Genomic DNA, 19,930 nt, shown 5'->3' on the forward strand with positions numbered 1-19,930 from the left:
TGTGACATGTAAACATATTCTGAATTAGTTATAAATACTTAATTGTATGATATTGTAAATGTGTGTTCACATAGTAAGTTATTGATTAAGTGATGCTAGAAACCACTCAGTTCACATTATGAAAATCCAACTACCAATCTGAATTTAAATTAGTCATCTAAACAGTAGTGTATTCATATATCATTTTGATTTATTCTAGGGATTACATAGATTCTTAACCATCGTCTTCAAGTCCACACTTGTATGACTCACGATTTTTAGTACCAAGTATTGATTCGGTTAAATATCCCGCAGATGTAACACGAGTCAGAAGAGTTTCCTTTTTTACCATTGAATTTAATTGTTTCTGTTGCAAAGGAACATTAAGGACACTGATATCAGTCTAATAATAATAATAATAATAATAATAATAATAATAATAATAATAATAATAGACATCAGTATACTTATTTTTCCTTTGCAACAGAAACAGTTGAAACTCAACAGTAAACTGTCTATACCCATTTGCAGAAAACCAGTTTAAATAAAATCTAGTTAAGGTTTGTAAAACTCAGTTATTTACAAATGTTTATATATTGGATAATCTAATGTAACCTCAAATCTTTATTTTTGTGAGAACATTGCTCTTCACTCGTTTGTTTTATTTTTTGACTGTTTCTAAAACAATAGGAATAAATAAATAAATATACATATAATGAATGGTTTAAAATTGGGAGATGATTATTCACTTTTGCTTCCGTTGACCATTGATTGTCAAGTAAATGATGTATAGTCACATTTAGTTACTACCACATAACCAATAAGCCATCCTTATAAATAATTGTGACTATAATGATGATAACATTACGATGACATGTGTTTATTGGGTCGAGTATGCATTTTTGTTAAGATTTCACTAGATTCAATCTTCAAAATTAAGTGGTTCATAACATTGAAAACCTAGAAGCACTAAACAGCTGTTTAGTCTTGATGTTGTACCATTCATTATTGCATATATATGACCCTACCAGTAATTGTACTCAAGATATTAAGGCCTCATCGCGAGTCTTTGATTGTAAGACCGCCAAGTTGTCATCCAGTGGTTTATTTCCCTAATTATAATCAGTTTGTGATATTATACATAGCTCAGGATTCTCTTACAAGTACTAGACGTATGTCCATTGCCTCCGAGTCTTCGATGGTTTTCTAACCAAAGTCAGTCAAATTCTTTACAATACCTCGTGACATTATTTTTGACAGATGAATATGTAACAAATAAATTCAGGTCAGTCATTTTTTGGAAATTTTATACAATGTTGTAAACCGATGTTAGTTGCAAAATCAATAAATAGTATTATAACAGTAAGATACTGATCGATGTGATAAGTATACTTGATCAAATGGTTGAAAATTAATGGTTTACATGGTAGATAACAGTATTTACTACCAAAGATTTAAATTTTCATTCATTTTTCGACAATTTACTGATTAACATTGAAAAGTAGTAAAAGTTTGCACAAAGTTTAAATATTCCATACAATGATTTTATTGAATTTAGTTTATTATCACTATAGAAAAACTTTTAAAAGATGACTATTTTTTATATTTCAACATTAATTGTTCATTTATATCTACTTGTCTGGGCAATCGAAAGTTTTTTTTCTGTTCAAGTAGATATGACATTGGATTATCTTTAAGTGTAAAATTAGAAATAATTCAACAGAAGAAGTTCCCTCTGAGAATAATAAAGCTTATCGATTTCTAAATAATCTATTCATTTTAATTGAAAATAAGAAATTTAGTTATCTTCTTTTTTTAATTCTGTTATTGACTCATTCAAATTTCATTTGGGCTAAAAAGGTGTTTAAGACTTATTTTTTTATAATGGTTGGATTTGACGATAGGTGACATTGAGCACATATTCAATTATGAAAATGATCAGCCGAATATTGGTCTATAGATGACGCACAGTGATACAACGCAACACGTTGGTAATTACCTATGAAGAAGAATGATCGACGAAAGTCTTCAAATGAATTAGCATCAAAAACTAGACAACCAGCCAGTATAATAAGCTTCTCTACCTTAATAAAACAATATGCTTATGTGTAATGTGCTACACACAAAAATAGATAAGATTAAATATCATCCAAAACACGAGACATTTTGGGATGTGAGTTTGTAGACGATTAAATTGTTTGTAGTGACTCACATTTATCACGAGAGCACGACTGGTTTAATAAAAACAATTATTATTATAACCAACTGTACCAGTGTTTGTTTTAATGTGCTTTTGTTTGACTGTGCTAATGACAGCTATTTTGTGCTTCCATTTTTATTCTCACACTTTGATTGTGACTTCGCGCGAATTCGGTTACGTTCTGTAACCAAGCTTGTATCCTGGCACGATCTCGGTATTCTTTCGATACCACGAGATCGCCAGCAAATATATTTCGACTTGGTCCATTAACTGCCTTCTGGTATTTGGCTTCTCGGGGATTTTATGGATTTATTTGGTTACGTTCTACCTTCGCCTTCTGATTTACTTGGCACGTGTTTCTTGGTAGCGGTGTTCATAGTCAATTTCAACCCGACACCACGCTACACGTTAATGACATTAAAACCTGTCATATTATTTGCACAAGTCAAAAGAACACCTGGAGTTATGATATTTGGATGAGGAATTGATCAACATGTCTATTTTGGTATCATTTCTGAAATCTAAATAAACAAGTTAACTTTTAAATTTGAAAATCTCATCTAGCTAAGAATATGACCCTATGGTTATGAAAAATACTTAGATTTAGAACAACATATATAAGTGAACAATATTGTTTTCGATTTGATCCTCATCAGGTTCTACTCTCATATACAGTAATATTTATATGCATATACGAAATTATTAAACAAATCAAGACAGTTTATGAATCAATGATAACAGTGGAATAGATTACATAAATAAACATGTTAAATGAAAAGTACTAATTGGTAGTGTAATGAAAGGTGTACTAGTACTGCGTCGAGAATTGGAAACAGATATGCATGAGCTCTGGGTATGGGAGTTACTTAACTGATCTAGCGTTTTTTAAATACGTCTATGGGCTGCTTGTTGAAACGAAGCGTCACGTACGTTGGTGACTAGGTGAGAAAGTCAGAGGGATTTATACCCAGTTGCTCATGAACACATACTTGTACGGTTGAGAAAACAAACTGTTAATTATCCAAACAGAGACAATAGTTTTCATCTAGTTTGTAGGATAACTCGTATTAAGATAGAGAAAATATTCTCAGTTCTTTATGAAGCTCTGAATAAGTTGCCGATTGACACTTGTTTGCATCTCATATGCCAAGTGAAATTTTCGGGAATAAAATAAATCAGATTTAATAGTTGAGTTCATGAGCCAATTAAAGCCAAACCACCATGGAAAACCTGGAAGCACTGGATGGCGTTAATGACGGTATAAATGTCTAACTTCAACCAATCTACGAAATCGCTCCGCCGTCCACCATTGTCATATGCCACTATCATGTGCTCACTAGTGACTGGTTTCAAGAGGTATTTCCTGGAGTTCTAGCGAGAAGTCGTGATCAGTGGAGTTCAACCAGGCCTGTTGTGAGATAGTGACTCAGTGAAGACAATGTTGGACGGTGGCTCAATTTCGTGGATTGCTTGGGGTTAAACATTGACATCGTTGGATGCCAGTTCACTGGTCTACAGGTTAAGCACTTGCGCGTGAGACCGAAGGTCCTGGGTTCGAGTCCCACGGGCGTGGTCGTTGATTATCACTACTGAGAAGTCCCATACTTGGATAAAACGGTCGTCCAGGTTTTCAGTGGTGGTCTAGCTTTAACTGACTCATGAACTCAGCTATTAAATTAGATTTATTTCGTGAGCCAAACTACTTTGTTTCTTCTGACCTACAAAGGGTTATTTTATTCTTAATCAAAATACATTTACACAACTTCCACGCTACCGATTATAACCCACCATCTTATGAAATTTCCTTGTACTGTAAATTTCATGCATTCAAACGTATACACTTAATATTATTCATATTTGTCATTAACTTACATGACCGTATAATGTTACTGATCAATTGTCTTAGATGTGTTCAAATCTTGATCAATAGGAAACTAGTTGTTCTTCTATATTTTAGGATACCAAATCTACTAAATTTTGCGAAAATAATTTAAGCAAATACGTATTTTCGGTAATTTCACACCAAACCTTACAACTTAAAAGTATAAATATTTATTTAAAACACTTAAACTGTTGCGGTTAACACAATTATCGTCCATTTGTATGAATTAGGGGATAAAGTTGGTAACAATGATTATGAGCAACAATGTATGTCTTGATAAGAACACCAGTAATAATTATAATAATAATTCATATATTTTGGCTATTTGGGTTAAAATTATCAGTATAGGAATTTGTAGAAATTGCAGTATTTTAACGGTTGAATTCACGAGTTAATCTAAACTAAACTGCTATTGAAAATCTGGAAACAGTGGACGGCAGTTCCGTAGTAGTATGGGACTCTTCAGCAATGCTAATCCACGATCCTGCGCGCGGAACTCGAACTTGAGACCTTCGATCTCGCCCGCGAACACGAGATAAACCCCACATTGTCAAGTCATCTAAGTGTATCGTTGTCAGAAATTAGTGATCTCTTCTTCTATTTGGTCACTCAATTGTAGATAGTTTGAGATAGTTTCCATCATAGAATTAATTGGAGGTATGACTTTTGCTATAACTTGATTTTTCTTCCATCTCGACTTAATGCGCTATACTTAACACAAAAGTGTCTTTCTGATTAAGAAACTGAAAATGTAATTGTTAAGTTCTTGACTATTCATCGAGAATCTAGATAAGGATTAATAATCACTGATATGCATTGGCAGTATACTGGGGTTAGTAAAAATAATGAGTAGTGTAGATGCAGAGAATATTTTGTTTGCAATTATTCTTTATTCAGTCGTCGTTAGTTCTATAATTATAATTTCGATAACAAATTTTGATAACAAAACATCAAGAAATAAAGGACACCATTTTTCTTAGTTATTTCACAGGGAAATTATGTTTCTGGATCAGCAGTATTAAACACCAGGTTTACTTACTTATTTACTTACGCCTGTTACTCCCAATGGAGCATAGGCCGCTGACCAGCATTCTCCAACCCACTCTGTCCTGGGCCTTCTTTTCTAGTTCCATCCAATTCTTGTTCATTTTTCTCATGTCTATTCCCATTTCTCGGCGTAATGTGTTCTTTGGTCTTCCTCTTTTCCTTTGGCCTTGAGGATTCCATGTGAGGGCTTGTCTTGTAATGCAGCTCGGTGCTTTTCTCAATGTGCGTCCTATCCACTTCCAGCGCCTCTTCCTGATTTCTTCCTCCGCTGGGATATGGTTTGTTCTCTCCCACAGTACGTTGTTGCTAATAGTGTCCGGCCAGTGGATCTGAAGTATTTTGCGTAGACAATTGTTAATAAACACTTGTATTTTCTGGATGATGGCTTTCGTAGTTCTCCAGGTTTCTGCCCCATACAGTAGAACTGTCTTGACATTTGTATTGAAAATGCTGACCTTGGTGTTGGTTGACAGTTGCTTTGAGTTCCAGATGTTCTTCAGTTGTAAATATGCTGCTCTTGCTTTACCGATCCGTGCCTTCGTATCTGCATTGGGTCCACCATGTTCATCAATGATGCTGCCCAAATATGTAATGGTTTTTACATCTTGAAAATCGTCTCCGTCAATTGTGACTGGATTGGTGCATGCTGTGTTGTATCGGAGAATCCTGCTTTTCCCTTTGTGTATATTGAGATCTACTGCTGCTAAGGCTGCTGCTACACTGGTCGTTTTCTCCTGCATTTGTTGTTGCGATTGCGATAGAAGGGCCAGATCATCTGCGAAGTCTAGATCATCCAACTGCATCCTAGATGTCCATTGTATCCCGCGTTTTCCTTTAGATGTTGACATCTTCATGATCCAGTCGATCACCAGGAGAAAGAGAAAGGGTGAGAGTAAGCAACCTTTCCTGACACCAAACTTTACTTCAAACGAGTTTGTCAATTGTCCTCCGTGCACGATTTTGCAGTGTAATCCATCATATGAGTTCTGTATGATATTGACTATCTTCTGAGGCACGCCGTAGTGTCGAAGAAGTTTCCATAGTGTTGTTCTGTCCACGCTATCAAATGCCTTTTCGTAGTCAATGAAGTTGATGTAGAGTGATGAATTCCATTCAATTGATTGTTCCACAATGATCCGTAGAGTTACGATTTGGTCTGTACACGATCTATCCTTACGGAATCCTGCCTGTTGGTCACGAAGTTGGGCGTCTACGCAGTCCTTCATCCTGTTTAACAATACCCTGTTGAAGACTTTTCCCGGTATTGAGAGAAGAGTGATGCCCCTGTAGTTATCACAGTTGCTGAGATCGTCTTTCTTTAGTATTTTGATCAGGAGTCCTTCTTTCCAGTCTGCTGGTACTTGTTCCTCATCCCAAATCTTATTGAAGAGAATATGGAGTATCCTTGCAGTTGCCGCTACGTCTGCTTTTAGTGCCTCTGCTGGGATGTTGTCCGGTCCTGCTGCTTTGCCACTCTTGATTTGCCTGATGGCCATGATGATTTCTTGAATTGTTGGTGGGCCAACATTGATTGGGAGGTCCGTGAGTGCTGCTTCGATGTTGGGTGGGTTCAGTGGAGCTGGTCGATTCAAGAGTTCTTTGAAGTGTTCTACCCACCTGTTTCGTTGTTCTTCAATGTTAGTGATTACCTTGCCTTCCTTGCTTTTCACTGGTCGCTCCGGTTTACGGTGATTTCCAGATAGTTTCTTTTTCGTATCATACAGTTGTCTCATGTTTCCTTCTCTTGCAGCCTTTTCCACCTCCGTTGCTAAATCTTCCACATATTTACGTTTGTCGGTTCTGATGCTCCTCTTCACTTGTTTGTTTACTTCTGTGTATTCAGCTTGTGCCTTGGCTTTTTCTGCTCTTGTTCGACTGGTATTGATTGTTGCCTTCTTGTTCCTCCTTTCTTGAATCTTATCCAGTGTATCAACAGTGATCCATTCCTTGTGATGGTGCTTCTTGTGACCCAGGACCTCATGACATGTTGAAGTGATTGCCTCTTTGATCCCCTTCCAGTTGCTCTCCACAGTAGTTCCTTCTCCATTGAGTAGGTCATGAAAGGCCTGGAACTTGTTGCTGAGGACTATCTTGAATTTGTTGAGTTTGTTAGTATCCTAAAGAAAGGCCGTATTGAACTTTTGTGATATTGTCCGCCCCGTTGTCCAGTGCTTCTTGAGTTTCAATTTCATCTTGGCGACCAGTAAGTGATGATCTGATGCTATATCAGCTCCTCTCTTGGTTCTCACGTCTTCTATAGTCCTCCTGAACGTTTTGTTGATGCAAATATGGTCGATTTGGTTTTGCGTGGTGTGATCCGGTGAAGTCCATGTGGTTTTGTGCATGCGTTTATGTGGGAATATGTTGCCGCCTATGATCAGTTTATTGAAGGCACATAGGTTTGCAAATCTATCACCATTTTCGTTCCTTTCTCCCAGTCCGTGTCGTCCCATGATGTCTTCATATCCAGTGTTGTCCGCTCCAACCTTGGCATTGAAATCTCCCATCAGAATGGTCAGGTCCTTTGTTGGGCACTTCTCGACGATTGACTACAGCCTATTGTAGAATTGATCTTTAGCGTCTTCATCGTAGTCGTTGGTAGGCGCATAGCATTGGATGATGTTCATTGAAATACCCTCTTTCTTTGTTTTGAACGAGGCTTTGATGATCCTTGGTCCATGAGATTCCCATCCTATAAGCGCATTTTATGCTTGTTTGGACAGCATCAATGCAACTCCTTGTGTGTGTGGAGCATTTTCTTCTTCATGACCACAGTATAACAGAAGCTCCCCTGAAGCTAGTCGTAGTTGTCCAATTTGCGTCCAACATGTTCCACTGATCCCAAGCAACTTTAGGTTGTATCTCCTCATTTCTACAGCAATTTGGAAGGCTCTCCCGATGTCCCACATTGTACAAACATTCCATGTACCTAAATAAATGGTTGCTCTGGTTGTCAGAAGGGGCATCGGCCACGTGGCTTCCGAAGGAATTCGGCTTTCATCATGAGGCGTCATAATTCTTCTAAATGAAGACCTTCTGACTCTCAAGGCAGAGTTTAAAAGGTTTGAATAATTTTTTCTGGTTAGCGTATTTTTAGCGCGTTAGTTTTCTACGGAATGGGGTCGCTAACCCCATGCCCAACCCTCCTCCTTTATCCGGGCTTGGGACCGGCAGTAGCCCCCGGAGGGACTCCAGGCGGAGTTATGATAGTAACTGGACATCGTAAAATGACTTTTCCCACCCTTTTTTTTCTTAATAACCTTTTTACTTTACAAATGGCATATTTTAATTGTATTTAAACCTTAAATAATACTAAAGTTCACTATCTTAACATATATCATTGTTTGATTTACTTATTCATCTATATACCTTATTTTGGCTATTATAATACCATAATTAGGGATTCATGATGTTACAGCTTGATGACAAAGTTACTAAAAACCACTTTTAATTCAAACAGTCTTTGTTTTTAATATGATGCTTTAAAACACGATTCTAGTTAGACGATCTATGTAACAGATTCTAATGTAATGATGATACATGGAATTACTACAATCTTTTTTCACTAATTTATCGTTAAGTCACTTAAATTACAAGGAAAAGAAATGTATTTTAGACTTTCTTATTAGCTTATTTACTTTAATTTACAGTAATTTATTGTTTGTTTTTTGAAATATTAATGGTAGTGATTCTAATATTCAACGTGTATGATAAAAGTAAGTAAAAAATACTTTCAGCACAATTAGATTTAATTATCCGAATGTATGGGTGTATAAATGAGTATGAGGGTCAGAAAATTAATGAAACGGATGAATTTATTGTAATTAATAAGAACAGATACAGACAAGGGAGAAAGTGAATGGAGTATGGACAAAATGGCTGAATATAGTATGAAATATATATATATATATATATATATATATATATATATATATCGTGTAGGGTAAATCAAAAACTGTTTCTACTTATAATATACTGTTGCGCATGATGAATTGTTAACATGACTTTCCAATTATCAAATGAAAATCAACAGGAATGAAAGTAATATTCACTGGAATTGTATTAGTTGTTTGACGTCATCTTGGGCTCTATGTGATTATTTTCGAGATAATAATAATAATAATAATAATAATAATAATAATAATAATAATAATAATAGTACATTTATGTCTGTTTGACTGTTTTTAAAGTTAGTAAGAAGTGTTCTGTTTGATGGTTAGATTGTAAGTGATACGAAACCGGTCATATATATCTTTCAGTACAATTTCTAAAAGGAACTATAGACCATTATTCAATTGAACATTATAAAATACTTTATTATAGTGTGACCTTTTTTGAATAGGTAAAATGAAGAACTCACATCCTAACTGTAACAAATTTACATCAATATATCAGATGATGTAAAATCTTAATTTTCTTGAAAGTGAACTATCAGACAAACGGATTACCATATTGACAAACATTATGAAGACACTTTTAAGATATGTATAAAAATCTAGGAAGTGAGTAAAACGAAGTATTGTAATATCACGTATCAAAACTCGAAGACAATATGTAATCGGCGGCATTTTTTCTTGCAATTGGGTTATTGTTATGTCCCGACAAGAATAATGAATGGTAACTTTTGGGATCCATTTATGGACCAATACTAAACATATATTTACATTGTATAATTATTGGGTAACTAAACTATGCATATTCATATTCCTCTTATTATAAGCTTTATTTTGACCCATAAGCTATTATTATACGTTTTACCATTCTTGAATTCTGCCCTGTCTATTAGTCACTGCCTCCCACATTCACAGTCACGTTTGGCCAAATATTGTACAAATGTTATTTTCTATTTTATGGTACGTTGTGATCTGTTTGATCGGTATATAAACTCAGTGTGTTTGAAATATAATGATTCGTATAGCAGAGGCTCAGATTGGTGTTCTGGACTTAACTGGTTGGGCTAGGCGGAAAGCATGGCCAATCAAGACTCTAGACTGCTCGCACGTGTTTACGCGTCATTGATCCGATCGATAATTCACTGCTCTCTAATCAGCGGTCACAAGTTATAACAGTTATTTGTAAACAAAGACCAAGTATTAAGGAGTGAACATTTTCAGTGAACTATTCACCTTTGAATTGTTATAGAATGGCTATATGTAAGTTAAATTTGCTTGTCTAAAAATTTAATCGTAAAATAACACTTAAGATGTGCTAAATTATAAGTTTCAATAGTGATGAGGTCATAAAGATAAATGAACAAAATAGTGAAAGGTAAAACAAAAGTTGAACATAGTAATGTTAAATTAAACACTTAAACACGCAACGAACTCATCTACACCAAATACGATCCATATTTTTTTGTAAGAATCAATGTCATTAATCACTATTATGTACATAAATGTTTTAGGATTGTTGGAGAACAGTTCGAAATTCCCCAATATAACTTAGATAAAAGATAAGTACCTTCAATAATTTATATCAAAGCCTAATAGATTTACTACTACGATGTCCTTGTCGCATTTTTTTTGTCTACAATAGTGTTAAAATTCATAAAATTTCCTAATATTATTCACTGTCTGTAGGCTTAATAGTTAGTAATAAGAATAAGAGTGTAAAATGTTTATTATAAACTAAAACTAATTATTTTATCTTGAAATTTATGTTCATTTTAATTTTAATAAGAACGAAATTAATATATACTAGTAACCTTACTATTTTTTATGATTAAAGTTATTTTCTTTTCTTCCCTAGTCAAAGTAAAGCATTCATTTAGCTTATATGAGCACAATCATATGAATACCATTATGTACATTTATCAACAGATTTAAAATTTCAATAGTTGAAATCATGAATCAATTGAAGCTGGACAGCTATGGAAAGCCTGGAAGCACTGGCCGGCCGTTCCATCCTAGTATGTGACTCCTCAGCAGTGTTCATCCACGATCCCGCCCCCCGCGAGATTCGAACCCAGAATCTATCAGTCTCTCGCGTGAGCGCTAAATCTCTAGACCACTGAGCCAGCATCCAGTGGTGTGAATGTCTAACTTCAACTAATCCACGGAACTGAGTGACACATCCACCATTGCCTTCAGTCAGTCACTATCTCATAACATATTCTTTACTTAAAAATCGGTACGTATGTTGAAAACTTAAAGTACACGAAATGAAATCAATTCACTTCATCCCGCAATGTTTATTGTCCTTGATTTACAAAAGTTTATTAAAGAACAAATTACATAGAAAATTAATAAAATGAAGAATAAAATACAAAATATCAAGCAATCCAATTTGAAAACAATTAACTCAACGAATAAAGTAAATAGGACTTTAAAGAAATACCATAGTTACTATAATAGATGAAAGTTCTTGAAAGTAAATTATATTTAATCGACATTTGTTCCTGTTTACATAATTGAGATCGAAAACTTTTGATAGAAGAGACTTCTGAAAAACTAAGTGCTTTAAATTTGAAAACATATGCTCACTAGTGACTAGCTTCGTGAGGGAATCCTAGAAGTTCTAGTGAGAAGCCATGACCAGTGGAGCTATTACGTGTAGGGTAGAGACAGGTATCTACCTCAGTACAATGGAGGATGGTCGCGCAGTTTCGTGGATTGTTTGACGTTAGACACTAACACCAGGACTGATAGATCCTGGGTTCGAATCTCTCGGGGGGCGGGATCGTGGATGCGCACTGCTGAGGAGTCCCACAATAGGACGAAACGGCCGTCCAGTGCTTCCAGGCTTTCCATGGTGGCCTAGCTTCAGTTGACTCATGATTTCAACTATTAAGATCTCCACAAGACCACTTCAGATTTATAATTGTTTGAAAATAACGAGAATAAGATCATTTTCCACAATTTTCAAACATACGTTCATTTAGTGTATAAGAAGCTAATTAAAAACCTAGTATTCAAACTTTATGTAAACCAATATTATAGACATGGACTAATGTATTTACCTAACAAAAACGAACAGAAAACAATATACAAAAATATTTTAAACTATAAAATGAAATTTGATCGGATCTTGTACAGTTTGTCTGAAAAAGAATTTAGTAATCTTCCAGTTTGAAGTACAGTGCCTATATGAATTGCACTTTGGTCAAAAAGGTTTTACAGATGTAAATTTTTCATCGTCATCAATAAGACAATTGGGTTACAATTAAAATAATGAGTATTTAATCACATGTAGGGATGATGCTATCATTTTGAAAATCCTAGAGTTCTGAAAATGTTCCGTGAATAAGATTTTGGGAATAGATTTGAATTTCAGTGTATATTATAAAATAGTAATTATTAGTTAAAAATAGATGATCAGTGAGTAAACCATTTGAATGTTATCTAAATACGTAACACTAATATCCAGTATCCGCTCAGTTTTTACAGCTGATATTTTCTTATTAATGAGTTACAAGACTGAACTGATCAGTCTCTGATAACGTACAATCACCTTAAATGAATATCTCGTTACTGCCTGTATAGTTATCCTAAATATATATCTAAAGGCTCTTTCATGAGACCCATGTACCAGTTCAACCATGGAGAAAACAGCATCTGGAGATCACCAATTATAGCAACTTTAAGGTTTGGGAAGTTGTGTACAAATTTCGAATTCCAGTGAATATACCAACGATCTTTGAAATGTGTGAAAATTTAGCTCACGAGCCTCAAATACAACGAAATTCTTCCATTGAATCCCATTATTAAGCACTCTTAATTCTACTCCCAAATACAGTTTGATAATCAAAATATCTCATCACTAATTTGCAGAAATTAAGGAATCTCATGGACCCAGGATCATCAAAGCATCATTCAAAACAAAGAAGAATGGAATCATGATGAACGTTATCCAATGTTATGCACCCACCAATGACAACAATGACGACGATAAAGATCAGTTTTACAAGAGGTTTCAGTCGATCATAACGAAGTGCTCACGAAAGGACCTCACCATTCTGATGGGAGATCTAAACGTCAAAGTCGGAATAGATAACAACGGTCATGAAGAAAGCATCAGATGACGTGAACTGGTAGAGGGAAACGAAAATGGCGAGAGATTTGCAAATCTATGTGCATTCAACAAATTAGTCATAGGTGGCACAATATTCCCACACAAACGTATATACAAAGCTACATGGATCTCACCGCACGACACCACAGAGAACCAGATAGATCATGTTTGCATCTGTAGTGGCTCACTTTCATCACGAGAACACGATTGGTTTATTGAAAACAATTATTATTATAACCAATTGTACCAGTGACTGTTTAATGTGCTCTTTGTTTAACTGTGCTAAAAACATACATCATACTTACTTCGATTGTGACCTCGCGCGAATTCGGTTACGCTCTGTAACCAAGCTTGTATCCTGGCACGATCTCGGTATTCTTTCGATACCACGAGATCGCCAGCAAATATAACTCGACTTGGTCCATTAACTGCCTTCTGGTATTTGGCTTCTCGGGGATTTTATGGGTTTCTTTGGTTACGTTCTACCTTCGCCTTCTGATTTATTTGGCACATGTTCCTTGGTAGCGGTGTTCATAGTTAATCTCAACTCGACGCCACGCTACAATTGGTGACCCGTATTTTGGAACACGCCTCAACTTCTGGTAAAATCTTCCAAAGAAGCCAATTCGGTGAGTCTATGATTTATCTATCCACGTCTGTCGTATATTTTCATATTTTTTAATATATAATATACTCGACATGACGGATAACGATAAGAATAGTATTAATATAATAGACTCACATGTATGTGTACCGAATCCTTGTCACTTTTATTCGCGTGATGATGAATTCCACGCTTTATTCGAGAAATTTTCCCCTGTTAACTATTCTCCTCGCTGACCCGGCTGCTTGGTACGGAATGCATTCGCATACGCATTAACGTCTACCTTCCAGCATCAAATGGTTAAGTTGAACGGTTTCACTACCAACTTAAAAGTGCTCTACGAGCACACGAGAACCACAACTGGTACGAAACCTTATCGCTCGTCCTCTTAGGTATTCGAACGAGCTTGAAGGCAGATATACAATGTTCCGCCGCTGAACTGGTATACGGCACGACATTGCGTCTGCCCGGAGAATTCACACCACGGAGCAGATCTGATTTCGGTAAATCAGACTACGTCCATCGACTGTCTGTATTTATGCGAACGCTGTCTCCGGTGTCAACTCGAATACAACATCGACAGGTCGCTCTCCCTCGAGAGTTATCTACCTGTTCACATGTTTTTGTACGAGTAGATTCGGTACGCAAACCTTGGCAACAACCTTACGAAGGCCCTTTTCACGTGATCGCTCGTCACGAAAAGACCTTCAAGGTTGATCGATATGGACGCGTCGAGATCGTCAGCGTTGATCGTCTCAAATCAGCACACGTCGATGACAGTGCCCTATCTGACAACCTGAGATTCAATGCTAGACCTATTAAACCTAGCGGGATCCTTAAATCTTCTTCAGGTCCCACGCTAGATACATCTGAGACCTCATTCTCACGTCCCGGTCAACAGCACGCGTCATCTGCACCGTCTACGGACGAGACGACAGTCTCACGTCCAGATCAGCAGACCACGCCGCCCTTGACTTCGGATGAGATTGCAGGCTCACGCGACACGACACCCACGCTCTTGTCAACGCACTCAGTCGATATATTGGTTTCGAATGCTTGGCATACGCTTGGTCTCGAACTTGGTCGTTATGGTCGCTTCTGGTCTTTTGGCTCAACGTGGTTTCGTCCTTCGTCTGCAGCGTTTCTGGTCCGCATTCCCTACGAACGCAATCTTCAGATTCTGGATACAAACCACTCTGGTGTAGCATGCCAACTCAAGCAATAAATACAGCACATCGCTCCTGGTACCGTTCTCCGAAAACGACCTTCGTTGGCAACTCGACGATCAACGACCGCTTTCCTGTTCGCCAATTCCTCCGTCCTACAATCGCTCGTCAGCCGATCAGTCCCACGATTTAAACCGCTATTTATCGAAAGTGTAAACCCTTTCTAGCGGGGGGCTCCTGTAGTGACTCACATTTATCACGAGAACACGACTGGTTTAATAAAAACAATTATTATTATAACCAACTGTACCAGTGTTTGTTTTAATGTGCTTTTGTTTGACTGTGCTAATGACAGCTATTTTGTGCTTCCATTCTTATACTTGCACTTTTGATTGTAACTGCGCGAATTCGGTTACGTTCTGTAACCAAGCTTGTATCCTGGCACGATCTCGGTATTCTTTCGATACCACGAGATCGCCAGCAAATATAACTCGACTTGGTCCATTAACTACCTTCTGGTATTTGGCTTCTCGGGGATTTTATGGATTTATTTGGTTACGTTCTACCTTCGCCTTCTGATTTATTTGGCACGTGTTCCTTGGTAGCGGTGTTCATAGTTAATCTCAACTCGACGCCACGCTACAAGTCAATTGAAGATGGGGACACCACTGCTTCAGGCAGCAGGTTCCAATTATTGATGACTTGGTGTGAAAACCTGTATGCCACGGGTATTTTGTTCGTTCTTGGCTTTTCTACTCGCCTGCTATGTCCTCTAAGGTGTCCCGATCTAGTGGGAAGAAAGAAGGAGAATAAGTTAGGTCCGAAATCATTTCTCAGTATTCTGTACATCAAAATTAGATCTCCACTTAGTCTGCGATAGGACAGAGTAAAGAGGTCCAGTTTTTGAAGCCGCTATTTATATGATAAACCCCGGAGTTCCGGAATTGCACGGGTAGCTCCCCTCTGTACCTTTTCTAGTATGTTTGAGTCACCTTTTAAACAGGGGCTTCCAGCCTGAACGCAGTTCTCTAACTTAGTTCTCACTAAGGATGTGTATACTGTGGTGAACATGGTAGTATCTAACTTAGTGAATGTCCTTTTTAAAGCCCAGAGGGTTCGAAACCCTTTAGCTGCGACCTCCCGGCAATGGGCCGTCGTCTTAAGATCATTGCTCACTGTCACCCCTAGATCCTTATGAGACCAGACTACGGGTAATGACACACCCCCTATGTTGTAACTATTAACCTTTGAATCCCCCAAGTGCATGTAGACACACTTTTCCGAGTTGATAGGCATCAGCCACTCTTCAGACCAGTTTATCATATTATTTAAGTTCGCCTGAAGAGTAAATGAGTCTTTGTCTCCAGTTATTACTCGCCAAATTTTTACATCGTCAGCGTATAATAACATTGGAGACTGCACTATACTTGTAAGATCATTAACGTACATTATAAAAAGCAAAGGACCTAGAACGGAACCTTGAGGTACTCCACCAAGTAATGGTCTCCAGATGGAGCACTTGGAATTTATTCTTACTTTCTGTCTACGACCTACTAGGAAATCCTTAATCTATTTTAAAAGAGGTCCGGCAATACCAAGGTTTGCCAACTTCAATAGCAGTCTATTAGTTGGCACCTTGTCAAAAGCCTTACTGAAGTCTATGTAGACAACATCCATTGAGTTTCCGTTGTCTAGCGCATTAATCCAGAGCTCCCTAGCTATAAGGAGGTTCGTTGTACAGGATAGACCCTTTCTAAAACCATGTTGTGCCATGTTCAGCAAGTTATTGGTTTCCATAAATGCTGTTATGGTCCGTTTGATTATTCTTCCCAGTATTTTAATTACAACACTGGTGAGGCTTACGGGTCTGTAATTCGATGGAACTTGTCGTGGACCTGTTTTATGTATGGGAGTGACGATTGCGTCCTTCCAGTCCATAGGTAACACACCTTGGTCAAGTGACATTTTGAATATTACAGTCAGTGGGGCTGCGATATACTGGGCAATATGTCTCAAGATATTAGGGTGTAGTTCATCTGGTCCTGTTGACTTCTCCATGTTTAGGGTGCTAAGAGCCTTAAGCACATCGTTTTGGTCAAAGTCCACGGTGAGCAGCTGGTTTGTTGACTCTGTAATTGGGTCTGGTTCTTTCTCTAGAGGAGGTTCCTGAGTGAAAACTGCCCCAAAGTAGTCAGCCATAACCTCAGCTTTTTCCTGATCTTCCTCTATCATTTCAGATTCACTTCCTACTTTAATTAGGTTGGGGATCCAGTGATGAATCCTTGTTCTGTAGTTTATGTACGAGAATATCCTCTTGGGCTGCTTGAGTGCAGATTGTGCCAGCTGCATTTCATATTTTCTTTGCGCTTCCCGAATTTTAGTTATACACTCGTTTCTTATCGATCTGTAGCGTTCCATCGTACCTGCTGTGCCAAGGTGGATGGCAACATCCCAGCATTTCTTCTTTTGTCTTAGTAAGCGTCGAATATCCCGCCCTATCCAGGGATGTCCGTGCTTTATTTTCTTTGGGACAGTCCAGGGTATGTATGGTTGAGTTACCCGATTGTATAACTGCCTGAATAGAGTCCATGCCTCTTGCACTGATGTCTTTGAGTCAATTTCTCAGTTCTCAACCGATGCTGCGGAGTTAATTGCCTGCATATCTGCCTTCCATATGTTAGGACGGGTCGGCGCAACTGTTTGACAAGCAATCTCAGCCATGAATTTGAATAAGATGACTGCATGGTCACTTCTCCCAAGTGGTGGGTGAAAAGCCATTTGACCAACGTCATCACCATGTGTGATGACTAAATCTAGAAGAGAGGAAGAGTTTCTTAAGTCGTATCTTGTGGGATCTCTAATGTGTTGGAATAATGCTAGTCCAATCGAGGTTTCTAACAGTTTGCAGTCGAACGACGATATGGATGACCCTACTTCTAAGTTAACCCAGTTTATATGTGGTGCATTAAAGTCGCGTACTACAAGAATTTTACCGTTGTTACACCAGGACTTAAGTTGACGTAGGAGAATACCATCTGCTACACATTCTGGACTGCGATAAACTACAACTACTTCAATATCTTACCTTCGGCATTTCAACTTACATCTCACCAGTTCACATGTCCCTGAAACATGTGCTACTGTCTCAGCTAATCTTATGGTTAGGGTACTTTTCGTGTACACAATAACCCCACCTCCCCTTCGGTTTAATCTATCAGCTCTACTGGTTATGAAACCAGTCAATTGGATTTCACTATCTAAAACTTCTGACGTTAACCAAGTTTCCGAGACAGCAATAACATCCGGTTTTTCTTTATCCACCACTGACTTGAGCTCCGCCACTTTATTTAGTAGGCTGCGAGCATTTGTGTAGCACACTTTTAAGTCTGTGGAGAGCTTTCCCTTGCCACCCAGAGTGGCTTGGGGATCGTTTTGCTCCGAACTTTTACAATTTGAAAACCCTTAAGAACGAGGTTTCTTTCACCGTTTCGGCGACGCTCGTTTGTTTCCGCTTCTGCAGCTCGTCTCTTAATACGATCTGCTAGGCTGAGATCCCCACAGACATATATTCCGGATCCAATCAGTTTACGTGAATTACTTAGAATCAGGTTCCTTTCTTCCACCGTGTTGAATGTAACCTTTAGGAAGCGGTTTTTCTGAGGACTTTCGGAATCCACCTTTTTTCCTATTCTATAAAGCTTACAAATACTGACTCCTGAAATTGTATCTGGGAGTAGTTTACTTAATGATGTCTTAATATGATTGAGATCATGTTCAAATCTTGCCTTTGGTTCTGTATCTGAAGATTCTGTTATCTTATGAAAAATGACTGACCTATCAGACAGATCTGTCTTGTCACGCAGTGAGGATTTTTCTTCTGATAACATCCCTTCCAACGCCTTGCTGACCAGCTGCGTTTTGCCTACAGCCTTTTTCTTCTTACCGAAGTCCATTTGTCACCACTCAGAACAGCCACACCTGGATTATGTGGAACGGTGACAGTTTTATCCGGATCCTCTATTTCGACTAGAGGTGTATGACTGCCGATGTCAATATCAAGCGACACTTCATTTCTCGTTAATGTCAACGGAGATTTCACGTTCCCTTCAACCGCAGTCAGGTGTTCAACGGGTCCAGTAGCAGCACTTACTACACTGACACATTCTTCATCGTCAGTGCTCCTGTTATCAATGCTTCCGCCATCGTTTTTCTTGCAGGCCAAAGCCAATAGCCCCATAACCTCTTGTATTAGTACCTATTTATCCGTACAGCAGAACATACAAAGCCAATGCGAGTTAGGCTTCGAGCATCTTTTGTAAGCCGTCAGACTTAGGCGTGTACACATTTTGTGGTACCACTTTTTACAATCGTCACACTGCATTCCCTCCTCAACAGAGAACAAACAATTTGGTTGTCCACATTTGTGAGTCTTACCAACCGTTGTAATTCGATTTAAAAGGTTTAAAAACAAAAAATGATCACAGTGTGAACACAAGTGTTAGTCAAGGACTAAAAAAGGCACTCAGGACAAAATTTAGCAAAAAATTTCGAACTTTAACCAAAGTACTCTTAGTTAAAGTAGACCAAGAATGCTTTTTAGTGCAATAAGTACCCAAAGCAAGTATAATCACAACAAGTACAAAAATCACTTCCCTTTTTGAAACTAGCGCGGTGGTAAACAAACGAGTACGGTAAAACGAGCCGTAGTAAAGTTGGTTATAATAATAATTGTTTCCATTACACCAGTCGCGTTCTATTGATAAAATTAGGTCAATACATAACTACTGCTAGACTATGTTAAGTATACAAATTTCGAATGCGTTAAAGAATGAAGATTTCGTAAAATGATTCATTGGGATAACAAAAATTTCACTACATTACTATGTCATCCCAATTCCATGTGTACTCAAGGTCATGTGGATGTTTAGGGGCAGCGAAATGTCACTAAGCCCTAGCCAAATCATCCGGCAGTTGGGTCATTGAATATCGAGCAAATCATTTGTCTGGTCCACCACGGTTGATTCATTGAGGAATTGCGATGC

The 19,930-nt window shown here is 37.7% G+C and overlaps 1 protein-coding gene across 1 annotated transcript; it reads right to left on the bottom strand.

Moving 5' to 3' along the window:
• Positions 1 to 14,785: 14,785 nt before the first annotated feature.
• On the bottom strand, positions 14,786 to 19,552 carry MS3_00000888 (uncharacterized protein). The gene has a single exon (XM_051208472.1). It carries the CDS (start codon positions 17,304 to 17,306, stop codon positions 16,458 to 16,460), a length of 849 nt encoding a protein of 282 aa, XP_051074830.1. The 5' UTR covers positions 17,307 to 19,552; the 3' UTR covers positions 14,786 to 16,457.
• Between the last annotated feature and the right edge of the window lie 378 nt (positions 19,553 to 19,930).

Source organism: Schistosoma haematobium, chromosome 1, assembly GCF_000699445.3.
Source record: "Schistosoma haematobium chromosome 1, whole genome shotgun sequence".
In the NCBI taxonomy this organism is placed as follows: domain Eukaryota; kingdom Metazoa; phylum Platyhelminthes; class Trematoda; order Strigeidida; family Schistosomatidae; genus Schistosoma; species Schistosoma haematobium.